We start from the raw sequence: 18693 nt of genomic DNA on the forward strand, positions 1-18693 counted from the left end.
CTCCTATTTAAAAATATCAGGGAAGTCTGAAGGGTAAAAAGGACTAATGCATACAACCAAGCATCAACCTTTATCCCTCAGCTAACTACCAAGGGTATACCTCAGTCAGGATAATTAAGGAATCCAACAATTTACTAACTGCTGAACTTTTAACTACAGCTTTTTTTATCCTTAAACATCCAACCATTTCAAGAAAGTGTATTGAAAGTGATGCAAGGTCCAAGCATAAGCTCCAGCAAGTGCATGACGGCTATTATAAGCAAAAATCAACCGGCAAATTTTCCTGAAATGTGTTGGCATCTTTTATTTCTTTCTTCCCCTCTCCTGCGGCTAAAATTATACTAGAGACCCAATTATGGGCAGGAACTAAGAAATCCTGTTGTTCAGTAGCCAACATTTATGTATGTATAATCGCATTGTCACAAATACTGTTAGATTTTTAAAAAAATATTAGGTAAGAAGCCTTACAATAAATAAGACACCATAATGTAACTCCAAAACCTTAAAGCAATGGATACATGGGTTCATCTCTTTATAAACCCCTAACTTACTCATATCTCATTTCATGTGAGACTCAATTCACACTTGATTTCAACAAATACCATTAGCTTTAAGGAAAATCTGGCACAAAAATTAAATTAAAAAAAAACCAGGGTGGAGGATAAATAATACTGATTAAAATATTACAGAGATAACCCAATGAGCAATATCAGAAATTAAAATAATAATAACAAAAAGAAAAAGAAGATCGATCTCACAGAATGTAGAGAAGCAAAGGAATATTTTTGTAATGTATTGTACATAATCAAATCGATGAGCTTAGAAAGTTTTTGATAGGCAGATGATCATACAAATGAGTTTGAGGCTATCTATAAACATAAACATATTACTATACAAATAATTCCAGTCTCTGACAATTTTTACTGTAAGCATGAAAACCTAAAGAATATACAAGACACCTAAACTGAAGTTCCATGATCAGGCAGAAAATATATGCTCTGTAAGCAGGTAATTCACTCATGAAATGGGGAATATGTCATCATTGTCGTTATCTTCATCCATATACCTGAACTTAAGATCATCCCATCCTTCTCCTTTATAATTAAAACTTGAATTCAAATAGCAATTTGTCTCCTGGAATAAGTTCAAGTGATCTACAAGCTTATGATACGCATTGCATCCACAACACTAACAAAGAACAATGATAAAAAAAAAAAATGGTCAGTGCCTGGTTTTCAGGTTTTAAAGTATGGGGAGGGTGGCTAAAAATTGTGTACATTCATGTATATTATATAATTATGTAACAATATGCAATTAACCATATAAAATTATGTATACAAATATTGAAATATATTTAAAATTATAATTTTTTTACTGTTAAATTAACATGTCTCTTTCTCTAATATATCATATGTGGTAGTCCCACATCTGGTGATTCTGGTAAGTGAAAGAGAAGAGATAAAACTTTTCATTCTATAGTCTGTCATTCATATGCTAGACCATGTGGGAAACGGGGCAGAAGAGGGATTCTTATTGTAAAAACCTAGCTTACGTGGCATGGAGGGAGAGGGAAATGGTTAGAGGAAGGATACAAGAGAGAGAGAGATATGAGGAAGAAGGGAGGCAATCAATTAAGTAGTTTTCGGTGGCTCTTGGCATAGGGGAGAGAAGTTTTTCCTTCCCTGATTTGTTTACTTTGGTTATCAGTTTCTATATGTTCTTCATATTTGTCTTGTAATCATAGTACTGTCCTCTGAATAATTCCTTTATTAGTTCATACTTCATAGTAAATTCAGTTCCTATCATAGTCTCACAAAGAATAAATAAAAGATGTGTTTCAGAAGGTTACCTGGACAAAAACAGTGCCATCGGTGTAAGCATGGGGATTAATAGCCCGAGTAGTTCGCTGACCGCATATGGTACAAGTAAAAGCCACCAGCATCCTTCTCCTAGGGGATTTCGTGAAGAGAGACCACGGGAAAGTGGAGATGTTCTCTGTCCCGGATTCGTTATCCCTACCAACTGCAGGAACAGATGGCCCTTCCATCCCTGAACCTGTGGTCCATCCTCTACCTGCTGCAGCACTCAGCACCAACCCCATGGCAGCATCCTGACCCCCACAAATTTCTTATCAGAATCCAGTAATTTTCATGACCATAAAACTATACTTCCTCCATTACAAGCGATGCAATTGACCCTTTTGAAATTTCACATGTTTTAGGTGCAAATGCATTGAAGTTAAGATTTTGGGAAAGGAATAACACAATTGAATATCGCAACCCTTTCCCGAAATGTAATTGACCCTCTGAAATTTCGGCTATTTTAGGAACGAAAATGCACTCAAGCATATATTTTGGGGCAGGAATAACACAATTACCAAAAAACCTAAAAAAATATAAACAAATTCTTGCATCAACTACAGGGAATGCAATGTACCCTTCGAAATTCCAGACAAGTTCAGAGCAGAAATGGATTAAAGTTGGAATTTTGGGTAAAGAAAAATATGTACTTTGGAAAGAGGTGAAAGGGAGAGGCGACGATCGCTGAGAATCGGAAGCTTGTTGTCGATCTTGTCGTTGGAATCTGAATCGCGACCATCATCACCTGAAAGAAACAAAACGAATCAGAAATTTGATGCAGATAAAGAGAAAATGAATAGAATAATAGAACAGAATACTCACGCTTTGAGGGTATACGAAAGTGAACGGTCTTTGGAGAAAGGGAAATTCTTGTAGAAGGGAAAATGGAAAAGGGAGAAGAGGAAGAAGGTATAATTGCAGAAGAAGATGTGGCCAATGTTTCCATCATCGATCAATCTTTCAAATTCTGAATTCAGATATGCAATTCAATGGAATGAAAACCAAACCAAAATAAAAACAATCTCCTCTCAAGCGATCGTTCTTTTCTCCCCACAAAATATCATAACAGTAACACCACAAATAATAATATAATAAAATCATATAAGACAAAGCAGTCAGAGTTTTAGTCAACAAAAATTAAATATAATAATAATTTAATTTAAGATAACACTTCATTTTAATTTATATGTATACCAAAGATACATAATTGTATGGAAAAAAGGTGTTAAAGCTTATTTTGTTTTCCCAGATAAAAATTTGAATTTGTAATATTGGAGATGAATAATTATAATTTTTTATACTTTATTCAATAATCCCATATATTATTACACTTGATAAGAAAATATGTAAAAAGTTTAAAAATGATTTTTTAATAAAAAATATTTTACTGATAATATTAAGAAACCTGTATTGAAATATACAAATATCGATATTTAAAATTATGACTTTGAAAATTTTAAAAAATTAATATCATTAGTCATGTAATAAAATAGTTAATTTAGTAATGATAAATATATATTTAATATAAATAATGAAAATTTTTATTTTTTGAATGACCAAAAAGAGGAAATGTATTAATTTAAAGAAGGTACCTAATTACTGTATAAATATAAATTGATATTAGTATTTAATTACTTTATCAATTAAACAAAAAATATGGGGTGATGAGTTGCCTAGACCATTCTACGATGGTTTGCAGTTGGTGAACAAACCATCAACGTGCAGTCCCCATTTTATCAGCCTAATTTAGATTATTGAGCTTTAATAAAATTAACCGAATTTCAACAATTAAACTTTAATCAAATAAACATATATTAAAAAAATATTTAATTAAACTGTAGATTCAAACACATCATTATCCTTAAATAAAGAACTAAAATCACGATTCCTCTTATAATGAATTCATTTTAAGCGGTGACTTGTTTTCTTTTCTTCTATTCGAATCAGGGAATAAAAAATATTAAAAAAATATTAAAAAGTAAAAAAATTAATGTGTGAAATTTTATTATTAATCAGGAAGGGCAGTGACAGCACTCTTTTATTTATATAAACCAAGAACTGAATGTCAAATATGCAATAATTCTTAAAAAAATGTACAAAGTTTTCATAAATATCATTCAAATTAAGATAAATAACTTCCACAAGTCTCAACTCAGGGGAAGAAAATGTTTTTTTTTTTTTTTTCTAATCTGAAAAGCAAAGAAACAAAGCAAAGCCCTCCAAAATTGAGGGCAATGGTATATGGAGTAATGTTTAGAGTTTAGACATAGTATGGAGTATTGCACAAAACAGTTATCACTAATTCTAAGTTATTTACAATTGGTACCATTGTTTTAGAAGGGCCAAGATGTGAAAACTCTCAACTGAACAAGTCCTCTTGGCTGGTTGTATCTCCTCCATCATCATCATCATCATCATCATCATCGTTAGAACTGTCACTATTTGCATTGAATGTCAATATCAACTCTAGAAGGTCTCGACCAGCAGCTGAGTTTTCGCCGCCACTTTCTGTCCGAATCCTTCGTCTTGGAAGTGAAAACAGTTGCAACATCAGGTCTTCAGGAGAAGCTATCCGGTACATCCAGCCCCTAGCCTTGGGTTTCTGTTGGACACACAAAATTTTCATCAATTTCCATCATTACAACCACCAGCAAAATTATCGTCGTTGTCATTGTCATCATTATTATCATCACCAACACTATTGTTGTCATCACCATCACAATCATACTCATAATCACCATCATCATTATAATCATTGAAATAATCATCATTGTCCTCATCACAATTGTCGTCGTCTTCATCGTCGTCTTCATCAGACATATCATCATCAGAGTCATCATCAAACATATCATCATCTTCATAATCATCCTCGTCGTCCTCCTCCTCATCACCATCAATCGTAAACCAATGAATTCGCTCAAACATGGGAACCTTCTTCAAAGAAGTGACAGCAGAGAAATTAGTTCCTCTGCTGCTTAAACAGTTCATGTAACATAAATATCAATCTTGCTCTGATTTATCATTTAACAATAACAGCCAGTATTGGTGTTAAAATCAGGTTCTCCTACGACTTTCCTAGATTAGCATATCATATTTTGTTTCTTTTATTATATGTTTTTAAAAGCAGTTGTAAATACTTTTAGGTAGATATATATTTAAAAATATATATAATGCTCATTCATACAATCACAGGTGAATAGATTATTTATCATGCTTTGCATTCACAACACGCACCCAATGGGGTACCCACTCAATTCCCCTCGGGGCAGCATATTCAAGCCTCTGACTTATATCAGTTTATTTAACCCATTTTCCAGACAAATCACTCAGCCTTATAATGATATGGCAGGCATATAAAGCTTACCACATCATCCAAATGTTAACCATTCCAACCCACTAAGCCAGTGCATGTTCAGAAGTTTTCTAGCACACATTCCTCTGCCAAAATTATTGAATGTTGCCCTGGAAATAACTGAAATCACCTTGGCCTATTACAGAGCTAGTTCTCATTTATACATGCCGGTACCTGTCTTTTCATCTGTGTGGTACACTTCTATGTTGTTCAGGTTGTGGACCTTTTTTGGTCTTTGTGTAAACTAGACTTCGTCCTTTGGGTCTTTGGATGCCATACTGTTTTTGGAGAATGTCTATTGTCACTCCCATGTGTCTATTGCTACTCGTATTTAAGTGATTTTTATCTAAGAGATACCATTAATATGATTATAAGAGAGAAAAAAGAATGTTTTACATGGCACGCTGTATGATTTGGTATGTGGTATGGATACAAAACTTTTCCAGGCATTAGGAACAGGAGAGTATATTTATTTGGTTCTCTTTTTCGAAAAGAAATTTGCTTACCATTGGATCACTAACCAATAACAATTTAACGTCTATTGTACTAATATGCAATAAAATTTAATAAAATATAAATTGAAATTTCAAAAATAACATAATTCCAAAATACTTTCATAAAGTCATAAAATAACAAAATCGAAGTTTCATAATTCAGAAATATAAATATATGTTTTATAATCCTAATTCTAGATTCTATGAATTAGTCTTTTAAGTGATGCTGTGCATTTAAGGGCCAGCCTCAGTTAGGTCTTATTTTTAAAAACGGATACCCACATCATCTCCTTCAAGCGCCAAGTCCTCTTCAAGCATGCAGCACAAATCGCACATGTAGAAGCCAAGGCTGCTGAGCAGAGTTGCTGTCCTTAAGGCATCAAATCCTATGCTACAAGGTCTCATTTCATAACACTACTACAAACATTTTGGGTCATAAATGAACCACATTTGGGACCAATGGTATGCAGGGGTATTACAGAACCATGTAGCACTCTTGCTCACCAAGTTCAGTTCAATTCCAAGTTTCCAACCTTGGAGAGCAAGGAACAGACCCATAGAGAGACTGTGAAGGGTTTTCTGAACTGGGATGTGCATGGTTCGACCCAATTTCAGGTGCAACCCAGTTGGTCCAGAATCACACAATACACAGTTTTTCTGCAATTGACCAACAATACACATGATTCACTATGTGATTCAGGACCAAAATCGATTCAGCATCCAATCTGTATCGCTCACTGCATCTCTGAATCACATCAAATTGTAATAATCAAATTGATTCATACAATTCCGACTACAATGATCAAAACAATAAAGTCTGATCAAGGGAAATTCACAAATGATCCATCATTAAATACTAATGGTAGATAAGAGTCAAGGGTTTTCAAATTTAAGGCATGGGTGAGAATGTAACATCAGGGTTTTAGGTTCCTCAGCTGATAGGACCAAAAAAGCTTTGGACAATATCTTCACATTAGGTGTTTGGGTCCTTCTTATGTTTATACATATATAGTTTTATATAAACTTTCCCACACATAAAAGGCATCATCCACATATAATAATTTTATTTTGTGATTTTAAGTTCTGACTTGCAATGATTGACTCAAGAAGACAGATTTGTACCTGCTCAATATTTTTGGGCAAAGTAGCTTTCTCATGGGCCTTTGGAGTCCATATCTTAACGTCATGCTCAATACCACTGCTTGCAAGAACCATTGTATGAGGATGAGACTCAATGCAGTTCACAACATGCTTATCTGCTTCCATGACACGAACAAGCTGACCACCTTTCTTTTTCCATATGAAAATCCGACCACAGTCAGACCCACTCACTACATACTCACATTTAGGTCCAAAAAAGTTAACACCCTTCACTGTCTCACGATTCCTGTGTCCCTTAAAAACTTGTGGGGTGATTTTCTCATCAGCATCCATGTTTGATGGAGATGCCACAGAACAATGACTACCTCCTATTTCACTTGAATCACTGCTCATAGATTTAGGGGACCCAGGAGCAGGGTTTGGTCCCAAACCCATATCTTGTGTAAATAGGTAAATAAACTCATCATTGTATGACACAAGCAGCTCTCTTTGTTCAGAAAAGGCCAAGCCTGTTATTCCAACCCGCTCATCGCCAATCAAGTGTGGAGGGCAAAAGAAGTCAGTTGGTTGACCAAAATCAGTTGATCCATCCCACTTGTACTTGCGAATATCATAAAGTCGAGCATACTCATCAGACCCAGCAACCGCAAAGAAATTTGGGTTCCTTGGATCAATTGCAATTGCATTAAGATGGATGACTGGCATGTAATTCCATCTGTCTTTAATTGGTTGGCACGTAAAAAGTTCTGTTGCAACCCCAGTTCTCAGATCAAACTGTCAAAACACTTGGTGAGAGATAGTTAAAGGATAAACAATAAAAAATTAGAAAGTAGGAAAGGATCAATCACTCACATGCTGTACCAATCCATCTTCACCACAGGTATAAAATATATGAGGGCTACCTGGCTCAATAGCCAATTTATGAGCCCTTCCTTGATGCTTGGCCAGTAACTTAGTTTCAACTCCTCCATTTTCAAGAATTTGAGCATGCCTCACCTAAAATTGAGAGTTTGCATAGGGAAACACCCTTCTTTCAGTAAAACGATCTTAAGAAGATCCATGCATGTTCATAAAACAATAGAAACTTGCTATATATGTCTCCTCAGTCAGACGTAGATGAACAAGTTTGCGAAACAAATGAGCCATCCAGAAAGAAATATAGCATTGTTAGTTAATACACAAAAATTGGAACAATCAGCAGATATGAAAGGAAAATGCATAAGGTTTGTTAACACATTTAAATGGAACAGGAAGGATCCTTATCACAGAGAGGATGTACCTGTCCATCAGCAGCACAGGTGACGATGCTTTGATCATCGGAATGAGGCATGATCTTTGCCTGGAAAACATTGTTACTGTGACCAGAATGGAAAGAGAGTCTAATTCGACCAGTTTCCCAGTCCCAGAGAATAACCCTCCTGTCATCAGAACCCGACACCAGAATGTCACCATCTGCATTGAAGCTCACAGTGTTCACACAACCTCTGTGCTTTTCCAGCTTCCTTAGCACATCAAGCCGAAGCACAAGATCCTAAAACACACGACACTAATTGATAAGTAGGGTATAGCTCTGAGCTTCTGCACAGAGGCACATTCAGATTCAATATAGAACTACACAACAAAACACCCTAATTAGAATTATTGTAATCTATATAAGAGGCAAAAGCAAAGAATCAGCTTGATCTAAGAGCAAAAACAAAACACCCTTTACAAGAAAAAGTTAAAAAGGGGACATTTTGTAGTGGAATTAAAAACAGAAACGAAAACCCAGAAGCATGAAAGGGAAAAAAAATGAAAATTTTGGGGTTGAGAGAAGAGGGGTACCTCGGAGGCAGCGAGACGATGAACGAAATTTCTAGGTGGTAGGTGGCCGAGTTCGCGATTGCAGAGATCGGGAAGTGCCTTATAGAGGGTTGATATGGATCTTTTCTTCATCCTGCGGAGAGAAAAAGGAATGAACGATGAATGATGAACAGATAATAGAGATGGGTTTGGGTGCAGTGATGAGAGAGTGGTGTCCTTTTCTTTGGGCTGTGCTGTGCTGTGCTGTGTTGATGGAATTGAATTGAAAGGAATGGAAGATATGTATGTATATATACATAAATGAGATGATGATGATGATGATGATGATGATATGTTGGAATACTCACGTAAATTGCTCCACAGGAACTGTTCTGTTCTGCTAACGTGCCACGCCACTGCCACTTTCTTTCTAACCTTCAATTAATTAAATAAATACAACACCTCTCAACCTTAACCTGTTTTGTTTACTCTTTACATTCAACCCTTTTAAAGAACACCGAGGGCCTTAAATTGGGCCCGGACTGTCACTCTGTTGGATTGGGATTAATTTTTTTATGTTTTTTAACACTATCTGATCTTGGATTCAATTTATTTTCTAGACAAAAAATACTTATTCACTTATTTCATGGATGAGACACTTATTTCATGGATGAGACATATAAGATAATTTAAATATCATAAGAAATCACATGAGAGTAACAAAACATATATTATATATAAATAATGCAATTTTTTTTATGAAAAGTAAATTCTAATATTAATAATGAGACTATAGTAGTAGTAATAATAATAATAATAATATATAACCAAAAACACTTTTTTTTATTTTCTAAAAGAAAAACTAGTTTTATACATAATTTTTTGTCTAAAGGGTAAATCAAAAAATATATAATAAAAATTTGTTTAAAGTAAGATTAAAATGAAATAATAACATTAAAAAATAAAAATATAAAATTAAATTAAATACCTATTATGTAAAAAATTATATACTAAAAAGTAAAACTAAGTTACATTTAGAAACTCAAAAACTACTGTAGAATAACGGCAGAAGTAGGTTGTGTAATTTTAAAAATTGACATGTTTTTAGAATTTAAATAAATAAACATCAGGAAAAAAAAAAAATATGGGAGTGCAACGGATAAAGCATTTGAAAGTGTAGTTATGAAAATGTGAGGAAGAAGAAGTAGCAGAGGATGATGATGCGATTGGGGTGTGGGCAACAGCGTCATGGTGAAGAGCTCTCATGGAAATGGAAGCAAGCACAAACCAACGCGCGCGTGGTTCGAATGGAGAGCTGCACACTAACGAAACAAGGGCAAAGGTTTCTGACAAAACTAACAACCTCTTCCGCCACCAACGACAACTTGATTCGAAGATTCGTACTAGGTTCTCCCAAATCTGTTGTTCTCACCACTCTCTCACACCTTCTCTCTCCTTCCACCTCTTACCCACACCTCTCTTCCATTGCACTTCCCGTAAGTACTTCAGATTCAACTCTCTTCTCATCTTTCTACCGTAATAATAACAATTGCGTCATCTCATAATTCACTAAATTTTTCAGCTTTATGCGAGAATCACCGAATCACCTTGGTTCTCTTGGAACCCCGCTACTGTAGCAGACTTGGCAGCGCTTCTTCACAAACTGGGACACCACCAACAATCACAAATTCTCATTTCTGAAGCCACTTCAAAGTTAGAATCTCGCACGCGTGACCTCGTTCTTTTCTATGGTAAACTCTTGGAGTCACACTCCAAGCGAGGTTCACAAACGGGGTTTGATGATGCTTATTGTTACCTTAACGGGCTTCTTTGTACTTCTTCTTCTGTTTATGTTAAGCGCAGGGCTTATGAGTATATGGTGAGTGGCTTGTGTACAATGGATAGGCCTCGTGAGGCTGAGGATTTGGTTCAGGATTTGAGGGACAGTGGAGGGCTTCAACCTTCGGGTTTTGAGTTCAAGTCCATTGTGTATGGATATGGAAGGTTGGGTTTGTTTCAGGATTTGCTGAGAGTGGTGGATCAGATGCAGAAAAGTGGGCTTGTTGTTGATACTGTTGTTTATAACATGGTTCTTTCAACTTATGGTATTCATGGGGAGCACTTGAAAATGGTATATTGGCTTCAGAGGATGAGAAGTTCTGGCGTGCCCTTCTCTGTGAGGACCTTCAATTCTGTGTCAAATTGTTGCCCAACAATCATGAGAATTGTGGGGGAGTTGAATGAGCTACCGTTGTCTATTGGAGAGTTGAGTGCTAGGTTAGAAGGAGGGGAGGGTATGGTGATTAGGGAGTTATTGGAGTGTGCTTTGATTTTGGAGGAGGTAATGGTGTGGGATTCTTTGGAGGCAAAATTGGATTTGCATGGATTCCACTTGGGTTCATCCTATTTGATTGTGTTGCTATGGTTGGAGGAGATGCAACGAAGGTTGAACCACTCAAATTGTGGAGTTCCTGCTCAAATTACTGTGGTTTGTGGGTCAGGAAAGCATAGCAGTGTTAGAGGAGAGTCCCCGGTGAGAGTATTGGTTCAAAAGATGATGGTCAATATGGGAGGTCCTCTGAAGGTTGATAGGAAGAACAATGGCTGCTTTATTGCCAAAGGTAAAGCTGTGAAAAACTGGCTGTGTGAATTGAGGAAGCCAGGCATGAATGATTGAACACCAATAGAATATGTCTCTGAGGGATTGATTGTCTAAGGCAGCATATAGACCCAAATTTTGCTGCATAAACTAAACTTATTTGTATGGGTTTTCTTTTCTATAACTTGTATTAGCAGAAATTTCTCAACCAAAGGAATGTTTTGTTATAATAAATGCAAGTGTTCATCGTTAGAAAATATGTTTTCTCAGAATGAAGTCTTGCTTACTGCATATAAATCTACAGTTAGCCATTGGATTGGGATCCTCTTCAAATCAATGCCCTTGGCCTTTGCTTTTATTTGGTTGGCACGTAGTAGGATCAATTTCTGGTAATTTTAGTGCAGAAGATTTTCTAGACCTGCCATATTTTGTTCACATCGTGAGGATTGGGATTCAGTCCCCTTTTTGCGGGAACGGGACCGTTCAGTTACGGGACTAAATCCGGATCCAGATCATTATATTTATTTGCATTTTACCATTTTACTAGTGATAAAGATAAAACAGGAATAATGAAACTACAACTCTTACCATGCCCTCTAATTTCCAATCAATAAAAGAGCATCCTTATTATATTCTGTCATAAAATATCCAAACAATGGATCCATTTTATTCTATTCCATTCCATTTCTTTCACTTTAAGTTGTTATTTTTACATATCACTGAAAAAAGGAAGTTGTTTTTACATCACATCTAACTAAACAATATCTGATCAACTAACCAAAGTAAAATGGAGTCCACTTAATCCCCACTCTGGACAGTGTTCTCATTGCTGCTTCCTCGCAAAAGGCTAGTATTAAGTGTTTAGCCAGATACAAAGAATAATGGTAAATTACAAAAGATAAGATGACTGGAATAGCACTAAGTGAAGCAATAGCACAGAAGATCCATTTGGGAAAGAAGTTATAGACCAAAACTGTACCAGACATGACAGAGATGGTACCCAAGATTCCAACAGAAGCATAAAGTAACAGACAGCCACCCACAATTCTTGTTAGTCGGAAGCTAACAAAACATTGGTCTGGCATCCATTTTGAAGGGAGAATAACTGAAGTGAAGAGCAGCATTGATACAGCACAGAAGCTTATTCCAAATGCCACAGATACAATAAATATAATGTACCATCTGTTCTGGTCAAAAACAGGAGTCTCTCCACTGATATTGTTAGTGCGAATGGTGAGAGCTGCACTTATCCCTAACGTGACAACAAGAGTTCCTACAACTAGAAAATTATTTGCTATTCCATTCAGTTCACATACTGCTTTTTCAGATAGTTCTTTGTGTTCCCTATAAAATACTTCTCTCGGCCTCCATCCATCTCTATTTACCTTTGTTTTCAATGCAGGTGGAGCTGTCTTCTCCACTTCCTATACATTTAAAACAAATAGAAATTTAGGAAGATGACAATGTCTCTGATTGAGTAAATTTATGCGAAAGCACATGTAGAAGAAGAAAATAAGAAGAAAAAAAAATAAAATTATAAGCTTTCTCGATTAACTTCTCCATAACATGTAGTACATAACTAACTTGTTAAAAGAGTTTTATTTGTTTTATCTTCTTATTTTCTTCTTTTACAGGTGCTTTTACAAAAACTTATCTAAACTAGATCAAAATCAAAGTATAATTAAAAAGATTTTACTAACCAAAGTTCTAAGTTAAAATGATAAATAAAAAAATATTAAAAATTACTTCAGAGATGCATTAAAAATCATGATAGAAGTGTATGATAATTGTTTAAGAAAGATACTAATCATGTAGATGCACCTTAAACCATAGCTCCTCGCTACAAATAAGAACTTGATGCATTGGTGATCCAAATCTTCCTTCAGCTGCTAACTTTCCAGCTAAATGAAGAACATTGTTTCCATCATAATCGACCAGTTGTAACATAACATTCTTGTATGCCCCCTTGCTCTTTATTAATCTGTACACGGTAACATGCCGATGCAAAATTGCAATGTGAAGTAAGCTTTGCCCTTCAGAATTCACTTTCGTCAACAAAGCTGGATTGTACTTAAAAATAAATTCTAAAATCATGACATTTCCAGATTTTGCTGCATCAAACATTGCTTCTGAAGTTCTCTCTGAGTTCAGAAATTCCTCTTCCATACCCTCGAACAGCAAACTAAGAATATCTTGATAACCAGGAGCATTCTGGCATAGTGCTAACATTAAGTGTAAATAATTCTGAGTATTTTTGGTATGACAATAAAAGAAAGAAAAGAGAAAGCCAGATATGAGACACCCATTACAGCTAGCAGCAAAAAAATGACATAGGGTTTGAGTTTGATTGATATAACTATTATTTTTTACGCTAAATGCTGATATACCTATGCAAGACTAAATAGCAATAAAAAATAATAATAAAGTAAACTTATTTCTATATAATTTGTGAGTATGAATCAATAATTTTTTTAAATAGATAATTTCAAGAATTAATTTTTATAGTGTCAAGTAATTTTTTTTATATATAAAACATTTATTTGTATTCAATTTTACTTTAAATTTTGATTTTTTATAATTATTTATTTAAAATGTATCTTTATTCAATTTTATTTAATATAATAAATTATTTAATTTTTAAAATTCATTAAATTTTAAAATAATAATATAATATATTAAAAAATTTAATTAATAATATCCATGCAACAAAAAAATTACTAGTTAAAATAAAATTAAGGATTTGCTATTTCTTTTAAGTAATGAAAATTGTTCTGAACTGTTATTTTGTAATGTGTTTAAATTGGATAATATACATTATTGTAAAAAAAAAAAATAGATAATATACATGAACGGAGAGTGCAATATTATTTGGAAATAAAATTTCTGAAAAGGTTGCACTAATAACTTTTTGAGAAGAAAAATGTTTTGTATTTCACAAAAGACATTCATATTGATCTTTTGGCATTTTTCTTAATGACAATATCGAAGTGTACTAAAATGAAAGGTGAGAGAACTAACGCAATTGAGCAAGCACTTGCAATGGTGTTCGCCTCTCTTCGTTTTCTGTACTTGCCAGTATTGGATATTTATCCAACAAATTCCATGCCACAGCTACAAATGTCCATAAAAATCATTGCAGAGATTGAGAATAGTTTTAAATTTCGACATTGACAGAAGAATTCAAGAAGTAAAACTGAAATTGGCATGTAATTAAGCACGATACCTGATCTAAAATTAACTTTTAATATAAAATTATGAAAAGATTCATTTTGATAACTTAAAAATATTAGTAATACACTCTTGTTGATGATTAAAATTTATTACAAATTTTAAAAATTTTACTCTTACTCACTTCTAATTAATTTATTAATCAAATAAGTTCATAAATTTAGTTTGGATAAACTTCTAAAGAAATTTTTGTAAAAAAAAATCAATATAAAAAATAAATAATCTTTTTTTTCATAAGTTAGAAACCAACGATGTTTCTTAATATTTTGCATAAATATATTTTTTAGATTAATTTTTTTCTCTTATAAAATCTTATCTAAGAGTTTACCCAACCATAATAATGGCAAAACCCAAGAAAAGAGCAGAAGTTTTTCAAGCAGTGAAAAACGTGTGTGGGTGAACTTACTGTAAATGTTGTTGGTAATGGTCAAGAAAAACAGCGTGACGATGTCTGGGAAGGGAAGATTAATGTGGATGTCTTGTCGGGTGTTTTGAAACAGGAATTCGACCATACGAGGATGCCCAGCAGAGGATGCCAAATGAATTGGTAGCATATCTTTATGCCCTCTACTCCATACCAGATTTGGGTTCTTCTCTAATAAAATTGTTGCAATTTCTACGTTTCCTGAAATTGCAGCCATGCAAAATGGGGTGTTGCCATCTACCTTGCGAATTTCCATATTTGGCAATGTGCTACGTTCTAACAATTTTGCTGTAAAAGTGATTTGCTGCATGCTCACTGCAACATGGAGGGCTGTGTCTCCATCCCCAGTCAGAGGAATGCATTCCCAGTTTGGATGACTTTTATCATACCCTATTGCTAACGCCCAATCCCCTAACGTCGCTGCCATGTATATTTCCCTTTTATGTGTTCCTGTACATCTCATCAACATCAATGCCTTCAATTGTTGCTGCAATTATCATGCTCATATCTTACACAACCACATGATACATACGATAACGTAAACAAAATGTAGAAAATAAAATAATAAATCGAATCATATTCTTGATTTGGATCCATTTTATTTTCCCTGAAAAACTAAACCGTGCCCCCACAGCAGAAAGATAAACAAAAACGAAAAATTACGAGGATAGTAACAGAGATTATTTTTACTATTAATACTATTTAAATGAAAGTAACAATTAAATAGTAACATAGAATCAAACATATTTATATTAATATTTAAGAGTAAAGATAAATACTTTGATGGTAATTAAAACTTAAACTTACTATCAGGCTGGGGCATGACACCAGCAAATGGCAGCTGCAGGTTGATTACAAAACTGTGATTCCTTATTATGAATCGATGTTTCTGCAAAATCAGAGAGTAGTGGTAATGATATATTGATGATGAGAAAGTTAATTGGCATGCATATGTTGTTATCAAAGTGAAAGATTGCTTCGTGAAGCGTTGAACAGTGATCCACGTCAGTTTTGGAACAACTGAGACTAGAGAGTGAATTGCAATATAAAAAGGGAAGAACATGATGACTCCACTTTGTGGACGACTTGTGAGGAAACACTGTGATTACTATTATTGATTTTTATTTTCTTTCTTTTGCTTTTCCCCCAAGATAATGCGATGGGAATTCAAAATTTGTTTGCTATAACTTATATTTGTTAATTTTTTTTAAGGATACAAGTTCTGTATCATACATGTTATTTTTATATTTTAATTTAAGATAAATGTATTTATATATAAATTAATAAAAATTTATAAAGACACAATAAGTTAATTGTATTTTTTATTTTAAATTTATTCATATTTGACACATGCTTTCTTTTTCTCCGCTTAAATAATGCATTAAAAGTTTATAATGTCATTTATAAATAAAATAACATCATTATTATATTTATTAGTACTATTAATTACAAGTTAACTAAATATACAACAAAAGATAATAACGTTAAATAATCAAATACTCTCTTCAATATTTAAGTGTGTAGGATTTATTAATTTTAACTTTGGATGAATATATAATTGCAATAATTAGAATATGAGTGCATTATCAGTATATAAAATGTGAAGTTTTTTAATCAATTATAATATACTATTGGTGTGATTTTTATATTAACTAGTTTAGTAGTTAATGTAATGCTTAAATATTTTATTTTATAATAAATATACAAATTATGTAAATAATTTAAAATATACGGTAAACACGTGTCTAGCTAAGAAATTTACTGTTCTATATTCTATTTCATAAATTTTCCGACACGATGAGAGTATCTTTTCAAACAAGTATAACTAATAGACAGTAATTGTATTAATTTTTAAAATTATGAGTTTTGGTTATTTTCATATTTAAAATAATTTATGTTCAATCATTTCAATATAAAATGAGATTTTATAATTTTAGACACTGAAGTAATTGCTCAACAAGGAATCCGATAGATCATGTTGATCTTGTTTGGTTGTTTGGTTGTTTGGTCTTCTTTTTCTCACTGTTACTCGTTTTTGTGATGTATTATTGTATCTTTGGCTTTTGGGAGCCACCGTTCTTTTTTTTTGGTATGAAATTTCAAATTCACATTCAAATTATCCAGTTTTCAATTCATCCATTCACCTCCATCAAATCAGTTCATGTATCTGAACCATTTTCCAAATTAGACTTTTTTCCACATTCGTACTCATTAACATTACGCGGGTTGAAATCAGAAAAAAGAAAGGACAGAAGGTTAAAAAACCAGCATCAAAAATTTTAATGGAGACATTTTTGTTTAAACATAATTTAAATATTTTAGTTATATTTAATAGTTTATAAAATTTATTCAAATTAATTATATCTAACATTAAAATAATCAACTTTAAGTAAAAAAATTAATGAATGAATGAATTTTTTACAAATTTTTCATGTTACATACTTTTTTCTTACAAAATTTCTAAGTTATTCGGCAATTGAGAAATATAAAAGCTAAATATTGACGAAACTCACGTATATTTTTCTTTTTCTGAATTTCTTGCTTAACTAAACCAGGAAAAGTTTCTTCTTTTTATTTTTAATTTTTCTCCGTTTTTCTTTCGCCGACATAAACATATTGTTAGGGCTCAATTTCTTCCCACGTTTAAACAAATAGAGACAATAAATGGACAGTGTTAAATATTTAACGTTTTAAAGAAACATTATCAAACTCGTTCAATTTTCTTTCTTTCTCTTTAATAAGCATTAGCACTCTTTTTATATATAATTTTATTTTCTATAATTTAATATGTATTTGAAATAAATCACGTGTGAGCCATGTCACTTATTAAGAAGAAGAAGAAGAATAATAATATATTAAAATATGCGAATAATTCGAATGAAGTAATGTGAAGCTTATATTAATATACGTAAAAGTACTTTTAATTAATTTAGTTTAAATAATATGAATTCGTTTAAAATTATTTTCAAAAGACAAAAATGTACTTCATATCTATTTGAAATTTATATTATAAAATTTTGCATGAGAAAGAAGAATTAAAATAAACAAGGCGTATGTGGATGGTGAAATTGATGGTGTTGTACGTTGCAGCCTACAATTATTGAATTAAAATAAAGAAGAGGGATAACGTAAGTCACATTGGAAGAGACTGCGTCTACGAGTGCTTCTCAGACTTTGTTGGGGATGTAAGTCCAGTCTCTGCTTAGTGCTTAAACAAGTATATTATTCTTCAAGCAAACTACACTTTATTTTCCAATATCATCATATCATAGAACCGACACTCCCCGGAGCGTGGAGTATCCGCTGCATCATCTCCCGCATTTTTCATTCATTCTCTCGCTTTCCCTTATTTTTATTTTCAAATAATAACCGAAATGACATTTTTAAAACTTTCTTCTTTTTCATAGATAAATTTATGATGTTAAATAATTTTAAAATTTTGGCAAAGTTGAAAAGAAAATTATAAGGTGTAAAAGAAGATTTGATACTTTGATCAGTGATCTTTGTGTAAAAGAAGATTAAAGATTTCAAGTAACACTACAGAAATACTATAAAAAATGAAATTTTTAAAATTATTTTATAAAACTGTTGTTCTATTAATAAAAAAATAAAATATTTATTTGATATATTATTATTTTAATAAAAAATTGTAAATAGCTTATTATGCTTAATGTTAATTGATTAGTAAAAGTAATTAAGGGAATTATTAAAAATCTCACGAGAGATGATCTCTGCTGTCTTAAGTAGTTTTACTCGAGCTTCGAATAGGTGGGTGAAATGAAAAAGAGAGAGAGAGAGTGATGATGATGCGTAAACTTTATGTATCAGGAAAAATAAATAAATAAACCTTTTTT

At 32.9% G+C, this 18693-nt stretch overlaps 4 protein-coding genes across 10 annotated transcripts; 1 reads left to right on the top strand and 3 right to left on the bottom strand.

Moving 5' to 3' along the window:
• Positions 1-832: 832 nt before the first annotated feature.
• On the bottom strand, positions 833-2927 carry LOC113872891. Its single transcript, XM_027510768.1, has 4 exons — positions 2682-2927; positions 2510-2604; positions 1850-2110; positions 833-1188 (listed from the first exon to the last, which is right to left on the bottom strand). Exons 1-4 carry the CDS (start codon positions 2806-2808, stop codon positions 1018-1020), a joined length of 654 nt encoding a protein of 217 aa, XP_027366569.1. The 5' UTR covers positions 2809-2927; the 3' UTR covers positions 833-1017.
• Positions 2928-3945: 1018 nt separating this feature from the next.
• LOC113872034 (DDB1- and CUL4-associated factor 8) lies at positions 3946-9054 on the bottom strand. 6 transcript variants are annotated; one of them, XM_027509212.1, is made up of 6 exons: positions 8957-9014; positions 8631-8742; positions 8086-8337; positions 7659-7802; positions 6828-7580; positions 3946-4461 (listed from the first exon to the last, which is right to left on the bottom strand). In XM_027509212.1, the coding sequence occupies exons 2-6, from the start codon at positions 8739-8741 to the stop codon at positions 4219-4221; spliced, it is 1503 nt and encodes a 500-aa protein (XP_027365013.1). In that variant the 5' UTR covers position 8742; positions 8957-9014; the 3' UTR covers positions 3946-4218. The 6 variants fall into 6 exon arrangements, with proteins under 6 accessions (XP_027365013.1, XP_027365012.1, XP_027365011.1 ...); XM_027509210.1 differs by having other exon boundaries at positions 4047-4790; positions 8957-9054; XM_027509209.1 differs by having other exon boundaries at positions 4323-4793; positions 8957-9012.
• Positions 9055-9771: 717 nt separating this feature from the next.
• On the top strand, positions 9772-11437 carry LOC113872036 (pentatricopeptide repeat-containing protein At2g17033). 2 transcript variants are annotated; one of them, XM_027509216.1, is made up of 3 exons: positions 9772-10084; positions 10171-10577; positions 10620-11326. In XM_027509216.1, the coding sequence occupies exons 1-3, from the start codon at positions 9803-9805 to the stop codon at positions 11263-11265; spliced, it is 1335 nt and encodes a 444-aa protein (XP_027365017.1). In that variant the 5' UTR covers positions 9772-9802; the 3' UTR covers positions 11266-11326. The 2 variants fall into 2 exon arrangements, with proteins under 2 accessions (XP_027365017.1, XP_027365016.1); XM_027509215.1 differs by having other exon boundaries at positions 10171-11437.
• A 523-nt stretch (positions 11438-11960) lies between these two features.
• Positions 11961-15122, bottom strand: LOC113873709. The gene is made up of 4 exons (XM_027511967.1): positions 14822-15122; positions 14206-14298; positions 13009-13409; positions 11961-12611 (listed from the first exon to the last, which is right to left on the bottom strand). The coding sequence occupies exons 1-4, from the start codon at positions 15093-15095 to the stop codon at positions 11961-11963; spliced, it is 1419 nt and encodes a 472-aa protein (XP_027367768.1). The 5' UTR covers positions 15096-15122.
• Between the last annotated feature and the right edge of the window lie 3571 nt (positions 15123-18693).

The sequence above is a fragment of the Abrus precatorius genome, unplaced genomic scaffold (assembly GCF_003935025.1).
Source record: "Abrus precatorius isolate BTA unplaced genomic scaffold, Abrus_2018 Scaffold7, whole genome shotgun sequence".
NCBI classification, from domain to species: Eukaryota; Viridiplantae; Streptophyta; class Magnoliopsida; order Fabales; family Fabaceae; genus Abrus; species Abrus precatorius.